The sequence below is a fragment of the Scatophagus argus genome, chromosome 6 (genome assembly GCF_020382885.2).
Source record: "Scatophagus argus isolate fScaArg1 chromosome 6, fScaArg1.pri, whole genome shotgun sequence".
Classification (NCBI taxonomy): domain Eukaryota; kingdom Metazoa; phylum Chordata; class Actinopteri; family Scatophagidae; genus Scatophagus; species Scatophagus argus.
In genome coordinates this window covers 23,431,378-23,443,595 of record NC_058498.1, presented here as the reverse complement: position 1 = coordinate 23,443,595, position 12,218 = coordinate 23,431,378, and the positions used below count along the sequence as shown (strand labels likewise).

General features: G+C 38.4%; 1 protein-coding gene across 3 annotated transcripts in view; it reads left to right on the top strand.

Moving 5' to 3' along the window:
- The window catches only part of LOC124061065 (inactive N-acetylated-alpha-linked acidic dipeptidase-like protein 2), a 466,730-nt gene that overhangs the window by 323,270 nt on the left and 131,242 nt on the right, over positions 1 to 12,218 (top strand). For all 3 annotated transcript variants that reach the window (XM_046392589.1, XM_046392590.1, XM_046392591.1), the window contains one exon: positions 7,224 to 7,367. In XM_046392589.1, the coding sequence (XP_046248545.1) occupies positions 7,224 to 7,367 (144 nt within the window). The remainder of the gene's footprint in view (positions 1 to 7,223; positions 7,368 to 12,218) is intronic.

Here is a 12,218-nt window from a genome sequence, read left to right as displayed (position 1 = left end):
GAATTATGTTTTGTTGGTTCTGGAAAGTTTTAAGGCTGAGAAAATAACCCTGACTATGTTTTCATCTCATGTTTTGGGAACTACAATACTCTAACAGAAGGTCTGTCCTTCTCACCGAGATTGTGGAGTTTGGAAGGAGAGTGCATTTATCAGGCAGAGAGGGTCTAAAAAAAGGGCTGCATAATGGAAAATGTAAGATCTTGTGCTTTTGGAGCTGAAACTGGCGTTGAAAGTCACCAAATTTTATGGAAATGTAATACTAACTATTTGTGGAGTAAGTAACGACCTGTAGTTCCAAATGCAAAACTACTCCTCAGGTGCTTGGACAAATGGATCGAGGTGCTCTTTCTTTGTGTAGAGAATGCAGTGTAGCAAACAGTGTATTTAGTTTACAATGTTAAAGTCGACATAATGATATTGACACCATGCAGTCAGTGTTTGCCAGTAAACAGAACGCATTAGTAAGCATTCTTAATATTACCATTCTTAATTACTTAAAGTAAATTACTTAATTTAAGTAGCTTGTAAAGACAGGATTTATGTGGAGGGGGAAAAGATGAGTGCGACAAAAAAAGTCATACATCAAAGACCATAGTTCTCAGTCATCTTGGAGATAGGTCTGGAGTATGTGGTAATGAATTGCTATGAATCTCAACACAAGTATTACCATGCACGGCCCTCTTCATCATCATGTTTTGTATGTGCCTAAATGTTAGATAGATATTCAGAAAAATACTTGTCTCTCAAAATCAAAGCTCTTCTTTGTTCCAGGGAATGTTTTCCAAGGGTTTTTCTTTTTTTTTTCTTTGTTTTTTTAAACATACACTATAGACAACTCCATGTGAATGTCCATGTAGTATATGTTGTGTTTGTCTGTATATACTGTGATTGATAATGTAGAAGGAGATATACAGTTCTAGTTCCATGCACATGCATGTCAGATCTTTGAATGAATACGCAGAAAAATTGAGCTTAAAACCGTTTTTGTTTTCAGATAAAAAAAAATTGCAGCACTGTCCAAGGGAATGGACAACACTGGCCTTTGAGTAGTCACCTTCCGGCTGGTTCTTAAGAGATTAGCAGTTTGTAACTATGGATGAGACTTGGGTCTACCACTTCCAAGCAGAGATAAAATAACAATTTAAACAGTGGAAACACCCAGAATATCTGGCACCCAAGAAAGCCAAATCAGTGAGGTCGGCAGGCTGTTTAATGAAATGTAAAGGGAGTGCTGAAGGTCACACTATTAAAGGGCCTTATTTCACTGATCTCCTGAGACAGCCATAGGAGAAAATCAAGAGAATTCAGTATAATAATCTGTCAAGAGGAGTGCTCTTCCACCAGGACCACATTCCAGCCAACAAGTCCACAGTGACAATGGCAGCTATCCAGGAATATCGAAGTGAACTCCAGCACCCACCCTATTTGCCTGTTTTCACACCCTCATATAACATTGTTTTACAAAATATTGAGAGAGCTCAGTGATAGTCATTTTGAAAGGGATGATGCCATTATTGCTGCTGAAGTCCACTTTCTGGATGTCCAACATGCCAATCTGGGTGTGAAAATATAGCACCTTAAAAAAAATAAACGTTTAAGATTTTTCAAAAATGTAATCCTATCACCTTAGGCAATGAGCTTATCAATCACACCCTTATATATCATATATTGGTATGAAATAATATGTGATATATAATATTTAGCACATATTGATGGTAATATCAGCCCAGTTACAACAGAAAGTGACAAAGCGAAATACATAAGTTTATCTTCATGAAGACGATACTGTAAATAAAACTGGATGGTGCAACACAGCTAACATGCTATGATGACTTCCTTTGTTTTGGTCTTCCCAGCCCTGCATTTCTTTCTCCATAGGTAGCAGTTTCAAATGGTCAAATTAATTTCATTTGGTCAGTGGTCAAAGGTCACTAATGGTGAACTCTATAAAAATGACCTGCAGTCTACCAATTGCAGAATCCCATTTAAATGAATGTATTTCACTAGAAGGATGATGCTTTACAAGAGTGAATGAAAAAAAAATGGAAAATAATTATCTGGCAATGAGAGGTAATGAAGCATGTTAGTAAACAGTCAGAATGATGCACGACTTGAAAATAAGATGAAAACCAATACTTTATTAATGTATAGTGTTAATTTATACAACGATCAGCCACAACACTAATACCATCTGCTTAATATTTTGTAGGTCCCCATTTTGGAGGCCCTGCCTTGTGGGGGGGTGGGGGGGGGGGGTGGATTTGGCTTCTTCTGGGGCATCCCACAGATTCTCAATTAGGCTGGGATCTGGATAGACTGTAGGCCATTGTTTTGGTCTTTTAGAGTTTCTGAAGATATTTCCGCAGAACAATGCATTGTAAAGAGACGATTTATGTTATTCACATCACCTTTATGTGGCATTAATGTTGTGTCTGATCAGTGTAAAATAATGATTAAATACTTATTAGTAGCATATCCAATCCATTCACCAGAATAAATGTTGCCATTCTATGTTTCTGCAAACAACGTGATAATGATGTAACATTAAATTTGATATGTTGAAGCTTTCTTCAAATTTTAGTTTTCAGTTTTATGCTATTGTAATGCTGTGTTTAAGGTCTGATTAGGTTTGGACGGACAGACACAGACACACGCACATGAAATGGAAAAGATAATGTCTTGCCTTAAAACAGAAATTCTCCCGACATCTCATTCAAAAGTTGTCACATAACAACCTACAAAATTTCCCAACTGTTGCTGAAATGAGCCGGTTTGATGGTTGGTTGAAGTGGAAGTGGTCTCAAACAATGTTTTCCTGCTTGGTGTCACTCCACTGCCAAACCCTATAACATACATGTAATCTGAAAGGTGATATTGATTTTAATGTCGAAATGATGATGTGATACATTGTAATTCCTTGCTATGTGCCATATTAAGTGTCACCCTCCCTGCTAGCCTTGCTGTGACACCTCTCCTCTAACCTCTTATTTTTTTCCCCATCTTGTTCCGCCACCTCTTGTTCTACCTTCTGGTATTCACTTTTTTTTTGTCTTATTTCATCCCCTCAATTTTTTTCATCCTTCATCTCTTCCTTACCCCCCGTCTCCTCCTTGCCTTGTCTCCTGTGTCGTTCATGGATTATTAATTGCCTTGTGGAACAGGAATGCCACACTGACACTCTCTAGACAAGCCACAGGAAAGCTATTGACTAGAACGTTGGTTCAAAGAAACCACAAGGGATTTTTCAAGGGTTGCTGAACTTGTCCTCATAGCTAAGGTTAGGATATAGATTATTCACAAACTTGGACAAAGTATAGACCAGCTTTAAGAGAAATAGAAAGTAACAATATGCTTTTAGTTAATAGGGTGTATAAAATGCAACCGGCTGAGGAAATGAGTTATAAGGGGGAAAAGGATGTATGCTTTTTTAATGAGTTAAGACTTTGTCAGTTATGACTGATTGCAGCTCCCATTTGTTTGTAAAGATATTATACTATATGTATGATGTTTTACTATAACAAAAGACAAGAAAATGCAACAGAATACATTGTTTTTCCAAATGAGCAAATTCTTTATTAATCCTGGCAATGAGATATTAAAGAGATTTCCCGAAACTGTGTAATAATAGTGTTGTGAAATTATGAGGATACTTTGTGACATTGTGTTGTGGTGGGACAAAGGGACACTGTTGGAAAATAAACCAAGATGTGTCAGTTGCACACACAAAGCAAAGATTCACTTTGCTGAAATGAGCCTTTTATTTATTTTTTTTTTTCTAATGGCTTCAGCCAATCGCAGCAAGCAACAGTAACTATAAAAGCACAAACTTAAAGTTTCTAAGATTGTTTTCTATTCTGAAGCTACCCTAAGATATCACATTAAGAAATTTGATTCTCAGATGGGACAGGGATTTTCAGTGTGGAGTCTGCTTGTTCTCTCCATGCTTGGGTGGATTTACTCTTGGTGTTCCCCTGCCAAAATATGTTTAGTCCTCTGGTCAGTGCCCTTGACCAAGACACTGACTTGAGGCTGGATGTTGTACTGAGTACAGTTATGAGAAAGATTCTTCCCCTTTATTGTCTCATCTACTTGGATTTCATATTTAAAAATCAATTTTGCCCCTGTGAACCAGTTGCAATGGTCTATATTAATTAATTCATCGATCAGTTTTAGTTCAGTCACAGCTACATATATGAACAAATATACTTTACACTGCACCTATTTCCATGGAAAGGACAGTTTGTATTGCTGGGTTGAGGGTTTACTTGCGCATGTTTTGCAGTTTATCTCGTTGTTCCACTATATTGGTCAATGTAATATAAAAGAGACTTTCTTCAGTCATTCCATTTTTCCAAGTTTGTTCGGGTCCATTTTTGGGTCCCAATCTTCGTAAGCGTGTCTTTTCTGAACATACAGTATCTTATGAGCCACCACAAGGACTAGAACCATCTGATTCTCAATCAGTCACAATCTTGATTTAACTTCCCGTAACAGATACTCCCACCGGTGATGTCATTTAACAGGGAATAGCACTAATGAGGCCTTTAATCATCTATCCGTCACTTTCAGAGAGCATGTTAAAAAGATTTAGTCAGTTTTCAGGTTTATTTGTTCATCTTTCTGAGTTCATTGCATTTTCAAGCATATATAAAAAAAAGTGTTGTATTACTGAAAGACCTTGCTTATTGGTCTAATTCAATTTTGGCATTTGCACCAGCATTCCACTTGTGTTAGGTAAGGACATTTTTGAAAATATTAGATACTTTCAATGCTAATACTGACACCCAAGGATAATTTAGAAGAACAGTTGCATAGGCAGTACATGGTTCTATACAAACAAACTTTAGTTCCTACTTATTTTTGCCATGGTAACAGTCATAGTGTGTTCAATGTCAGTGAAGCTTTCACTGGAATAAAATCACAAATAATTAAACATTTCTTCAAAATCTATCATCATTACATCAAATAAAGATGTTTGTGGTGAATAGCTACACACAAACACAAACATATTAATGATGATAACGCGAACCTTCAATCTGTATTTGGTTTGCAGAATCAGACTGTGTTCATGTATGTGAGTGTAAAATTGTATGTGCATCTGCATAAACTACTCCTGCCTCACCGCACTAATGTATGGATGTCAGTCCATTTTGGTGTGTGAACGGTTTGAGTTTTTCCTTAGGCATTATGAAAAAAGGGCTACTCTCATCCAAGATTTCTCATGAGTGATTCAACTCTTGCATCAATTATACTCCATTTGAGCAGGAACGAGAATTGCTCTTAAAACCTAATCAGTAAAAGGACAGTAATTGGTCTCCTTTTTATGTTTTTTTTTTTTACAAAAACATCCGGCTGTCTACAGTATAAGTCCTAAATCCTGCTCCCTCCATGTCAACACTTGTGACATGGCCCATACTAAAAACGTACACATCAAATACATTTTTCCCAAGAATGATTTCTCAGATTTCTCTCAAATTCTTAGGTGGCTCTCAGGCTGATGCATGTTCACATATGAATTTTTCTGCTAAGTCTGGTTATAATGTATTTGATGCCATAAAAACTAGGTGAAACGTCATGAGTAATTGCCCTGATCCTGCTGCACCTATATAAAGCAAAGTAGCAATTGCATGTGCACATTTTGCTTCCGAACTCCAAACAAGTGGCTTGAAAGCAAGTACACTTTTTAGTCTCTTCAATTGCTTAGTGCCCACAGTGCAATAAAGTGCAATAAACAGCCTTTACTGCTGTTTGAAACAATGAACCAAACCAGATGGGTAAACACACCAAGCCAACCAGGTTAGGTGTGAAAGTAATTTTAGTAAATTTGTCCTAGTCAGGTGAAACATAGAAAAAAATACTAGATTAAAAATATTTAAAATGAACAGAATAAAAGAAAGAACGTTGCGCCAAACAACAACCAGTAGATTTCAACATAAGTGACCCTTTATGCTAAGCTGAATTTCCTACTTTACTAAAACACAACGAAAGCTTCTTTCTTTCAGGAATTTCTTTTACCCACTAGTGACAGGAGCTGGACATGGTCATGATATTCCTCCATATCCAGTATATATTATGTGTGCAGTATATCCTACAAACTGTAAATATTCAGCTGTACAGCTGAATGAAACAACGGCGCTATGAACTGAACATGTTCAGTTGGACCTGAAGTGAGGATTAGGAAGAAAACAAGGGCAATTCTCTGCTGGCTTGAGCATTGCCTATACTGACTGAATTGTTCCAAGTGTAGAATCTTCATTTCTATTAAATTCAGTGGATGAAGAAGAGAGGAGCAGGCATAAGAAAGAGCAAGTCAGCTAGGACGTAGTAGCAATGGGAACAAAGATAACAGAAACATGCACACACCTACACACACTTTTATCCTGGATGAGTTAAACCTGTGAAGGACAAACAGTATCTATGGTGGCTAACTAACAACCCTGAGATAAAAGTGCAGTCAGGCTGATCGAGCCCTGCTGCCCATAACAATTACTGAGAGACAAAATAGACAACATACAAACAGACAACTTAAGCCCCGACATCTGACAGACCCTCCTGTGTGTTTGTTGTTATTTTTGCGTTTTGTATTCTTTGATCGGTAGTGTAGAAGGGTATTGCAGAAAGAGAAAACTCCTGCATCATATTAAACTGACTTACAAGCTGGTGGCAGTAACAAGTTTTCATGACAGTTGTGTGTATCTAAATGTACCATTTGCACGACTCCTCTTATATCATAGCTACAGGATCTACAAAGATCAAACTAAAGTTGGATATCTGAGCTCAGTTTACGATTACACAATCGCAATTAAAGTGTTGATTATTTATAATTTTGGATTCTCCATCTGAATCTTCAAAGTAACTAGTTATCAAATAATTGCATTGGAGTAAAAAAGCACAATATTTGCCCTTAAAATACCAAGTAAAGTACAAGTACAAAAGAGCTGAAAGGGTATTTAGAGGGCTTCACAGGTACTGTCTGCCGTAGCAATGCACCAGTATGACTGAATGTTGTCAAATGTGGCAACAGAAACAGAAAGGGATCTGAAGCAGAACGTGAGGAATTCCATATTATCTCTGTGGTGGAGCAGGTGAAATTACCTGGGACAACAGAAAACTGTCGGTATATGAATGGCTGTCCTTTTTTTTTTCCTTACTGCTCTGCTTTCACTCTGGTTTCCGCCTGATATCTACTGATTCTCTTCCTGTATTTTTGTGTTTCTCTCTAGCTGATTTGTCAAGACAGGCTGGAGGTAGTCTGACATCTCTGTTGGTTCAGCCCATCTCCGCCTTCCTGGCAAAGACGTTACTGTCTTCTTCATCCACAGGACAAGGAGACTCCTGTGTTCCCCTCGCCATGCCTCCCAGTGCGGGTAAATATGCAAAATACAGTATGACAGAGAATTGCTGCAATATGAATTGTGTTATATAACATCAAACAATATATGCATATTAAACAAATATTATATGCAACCACATTATTCAACTGTCTCAGATAACTAAGTTAGAAGAAAGATGACATAAGAAATTCCACAATAAGTCTCCTCTCATCACTTATTTTACTAGTAGTTTCTAAATAACAATAATACCATATAACTATAATAAAGCTGGGTCTGCCCAGTCTGGTGCTTTATGGAACACCATATCCTCTGTGGGGTCTATGGGGGGTACTATCGAGATAAGAGGGACAAGGTCACTATCCTTGGACCACCAGGATGGCAGCTGTATGCACCCATTCTCAGGAATAAGTCAAGTGTGCTCCTCTTGGGGGTTCCACCAAGGTTATGTTCAATCTTATGGTGTTTGTTACTGTCATGACTGAACTCATTATACAGAGTTGAAGATGTAATTTGCTACAAGAAGATTGCATCTCTTCTTTTAACTAATGGAAATTATACTTTAACCCCCTTGAGCTGGAACCAAGCGTCTACCTCAAGTGAAGGTATGCAAGGTTTTGTGCATGACTGAGATTCAGTAGATATGAAGCACAAGATGATTTGCTGCTGCCATTGTGATGAAGAAAGAATTGTGCCTGCAGGCAATTCTCTTGATTAAGCAATCAACCTAAATTTCACCCCTCTGTCAAGAGTTTTGGGTCGTTTGTGCAGTCCTTTCCAATAGCTGAAATGAGCTTCCATTACAGGGTAGCTGGACTCACCCTAAGGCATTAGTTGAGGAGCTTAGATATCTGGCAGGAGTTAAAAACTGTTCCTTTTCATTGAAAGGAGCAAGTTCAGATCACCCAAGATTTAATGAAGAAGAACAAAAAAATATAGCAAGTTTGAAGAAACTACTGGCTGCTGCATCTGCACGCTCCACCATCACCAGTGATGATAATGATTTGGGCATGTGGTTAGGATATCCACAAAATGCCTCCTTTTGGATTTATTCTAGGATGACTTAATGCTTCAGGATCGCTGAAGCCACAGGAAATGCTAGAGTGTGTGGCTAAGGAGAACAATATCTGGACTTTACTTATCCTTCTGCAACCACATTCTCCACTGAAACAGGTTGTGTCTGTCTGTCTGTATTTGTGTCAGCATGCTGAGTTCAATTTTTAAAAAAAAATCAATTTACAAGTATGTACTTACAAGTGTGTAGTTAAATTACAAGAAGCTGAGTAGCTGAGTTGAAAAGAGTCAGTGCAACAGTAGACAGAAAATCTGCCACTCTTAATAGTTGTTTCAGTCATTTTTCAAGTTAGAATTACCCTGCATTCCCTTGTACAGGTTTCTAAAATGTGTGGATTTGCTCATTTTCTCTGTTAATTCTGGATTGCATTTTTCACACTTAAATGAGGAGAGTTGACAAAACAAATAACTGTTTAGTTAAGAAAGTGCTAGATGTCTTAATTGGCTAATTTCTACTGTGGCTGTAATATTTACTGAAAGTTTAAAAAACAAAAACTAAAACACAGAGCAAGACAGAGAGAGCACACCAGAACCCAGTGTTGTTTTAATTTCTTTGACAATCCACAGATTGAGATGTTTTCACTCTCTACTGTTGCTGAGAAGCACATGCGGAAAAAGTTTAGATGCTCAATGTTTAGATGATGTGTAATAAGCAGCTCTGCTCACACAGGTGTTAATATGGGTGCCAAAACTTAAACAAGGGGTTCTGCAACGTGCATGTTCACTCAGGAAGTGTGTCCTGGTCCTCTCAGCAGGCTGCAAACAACATGCAAGCAGTCGAAGTCTTTCCCAGGGGAAATTGCTTTCATTGTGGATGTAAGGCAAGCACATCTCGTCAAGATAGTGCCAGCATGATTATCCAAGTCAGTTTGTGAAGGCCTAAGCTAAACATCAGGCTTACTACATACACGGGACAGAGACTCTGTACATGGTTTCAGTTTTTGCAGAAGCAGTATCTGTGAAAGCTGAGGTAGTCCAGGCAGAAAAGATGACACAGATGTGGATTTGGGGGTGGACTAGGGAAAATCAATTATAACATCAGTCTGCACTGCAAGCAAAACTTAAGCTTAAGCAAAACTTGAGCATAAGCATAGCAGAGCTCAGGAAATGGCCTGTGACACTCCCCTAACACGACCAGTGGACACTGACACATTACATAAAATGAGGTCAAAGTCCAGCCAGAACATAATGCGGCCTGTGGACACTAGGAGAACATCAGACACCAGGCTCCTTATAAGGAGTGCTTTTGCTTGATGCTACCTGGTTGACCTTATCATATGACATCAGATGATCCTACCAATATATATAAATTTATTTGCACTAGCAGTGGTATCTCTGTGGTACTGTTGGCAAAAGCAAGACAGTATTTGTTGTAATATCAGTAGTAGCAGTAACAGTAGTCAGTAGTAATGTCTTATCCAGGACCTCTGAAGGCATGTGCTTATAGTCTTTCTGAACAGCTACACTCAACTGCAAAGAAAAGGCTTTTCCAGGCTTTTCTCAAGACAAAAAGCAAAAACGCTCAGCCTTTCTATCCAAGTTATTTTGGTCTTAAGCTTTGAGAGTCCATATACTTTTACCATAAGTGTGGATAAAGAGAGAGCAAGAGGAATAAAGGTAAGGAGGCAAACAGAGATAAAATGTAGTCTGTATGTTGCAGGCAGTTGCACCTGTCGCCCAGCAGACAGTCAGTCAGTGACTCATGCACAGTGTTGCTCTCATTCCTCTATTTCAAGTCTCTCTCCCAATACAGTACAATCTAAAAAAGTCTCCCAGAAAGATTAGCATTCATAGTAGCTTTCTATGTAGACCTGCTCTCTAACCTTTCTTTTATTACATTTCCTTTTTATTGTCATTGTCTGTCGCCCCTGCACTTGTTATTTTAAGCTGTTTAATTACTTGAATTATTTTTTTATTTTATTTTTTATTTTTGCAGTGCAGTTTTGATTGCCTTGAAATGTGACTTGGGCCTTGGGTGCACTTAACGGTCAGGTCATCATAAATGAGATGCAGTTGTTAATTAACCTATTGTGAATGAGGTGAGAGAAGAGATGCCGTGACAAGCTCTTACTGTAGGAGCTGTTGAGACCTTCCCTCACACTAAAGGAGAATGAACAGATGGATGGAGAGATTAAATGAAATAGATACTTTTTTTGGGATTGGGGTTGCAACATTCCTCCTGGAAGGAAAACAACAGGGAGCCGGGACAGGACATTGCAGACCTTCAGGGCCAAAACTGATCAGTAAATACTTGTGAAAAAAAAGGTGTAAATCACTCCTACAAAAGAGGACTGAAATCACCAATTGCAGCAGTGTCTTCACCAACAAAGTCAGTCCTGTCACATCTGTCACATTCATATTAAAGCTGAAAATTACAAAAAAAAAAAAAAAAAAAAGGAATAAAAGAAGGAAATTCATAGCGAGAGTTTAATTTCCTTTGCTGGGAAGAGATGAATATGATAAGATGATAGGAGGGCAGCGGAGATATTTTCACATCAGGAGACTGCCTTATAGAAATACAGAGAGGAGTGAAACTGGAGGCAAGAAGAATGGAGGTAAAGAATATGATAACTGGTGCTGAAGAATGACTTCAAGGGCTGGTTCAACCAAATTTAAAAATATAATGATTTTCTCATTTACCTCTGGTACAACTAATATCTACTAGTGCTGATGGTTTTATCTTCTCTCTATATGTGTGTTTGTATGTGTGAATGGGTGAGCAAAGTGACTGGTATGCAGTTGTTGTTTTTTTTTGTTTGTTTTGTTTGTTTGTTTTAACCAGAGACAACAAATTCCATTGTATGCAATGACAATAAAGGTGTTTTGATTCTGATGTGATGTGAAATTTCTGCCACCACACTAATAATGTGGGGCAGTCGTGGATCAGCGGTTAGGGTGTCGGACCCGTAACCGGTGGATCGCTGGTTCGATTCCCCGTCCCGGTGTCCATGGCTGAGGTACCCTTGAGCAAGGTACCTAACCCCCACTGCTCCCCGGGCGCTGCACGCGGTCGCCCACTGCCCCGGGTTTGCTGTGTGTGTGTGCACGTCACTTGGGTGGGTTAAATGCAGAGAACAAATTTCGTTGGAGTGAGTTCCCTCCAATGACAAAATATGTCACTTTAATCTTTAATTTAATAGAATTAATAGGAATTAATAGTGCATTTGTGGTTTCCACAGCATTGAAAATTATGTTTAAACAAGACTAGGAGTGTACAGCCACGGTAGAGGCTCAGTAAGACTGTATTCTGGCACAGCAATATTTTGAGTTAAATACTAACAAAAGCATTGCAAATGGCTTAATGACAGCTGGCTTTAATTTCACAATAATCCATCCAATAGTTCATTGCAGTAGTGGCACTGGAGGAAAAGCCAGGTCATTGGGATTAATTGTCTGAGAACCATGGATACATGTTGCATGACAATCCATGAAATATTTTGCTCTGAACCAAAAATGCACTTCATAGAAGCACTTGAGAAGAAGTCAAGAGGTCTCCAAAGTCAGAAAGTAGGATCATCTGGGCACCTTGAATGTCAAAAAGTGTCATGGCAGTCCCTCCACCAGTTATTGAGTTATTCCATAAAAAATAATAAGGTGGAAGAAATGTCAGTGGCAGACGTTTCCAAACCTTGGCAAATAAAACCAAACCACTATTCACACAGCTTAACATCACAGCAGGTGACAAAATATGTTTGCCGTCTGTAATTTGGGGTGAACCATTCATTAACAGCATTAACAGCATTTTCGTGATATCTCACATAGGTTGGCCAACACTAAATGGATTCTATATGTACGCTAAATTACTCTGGCAAG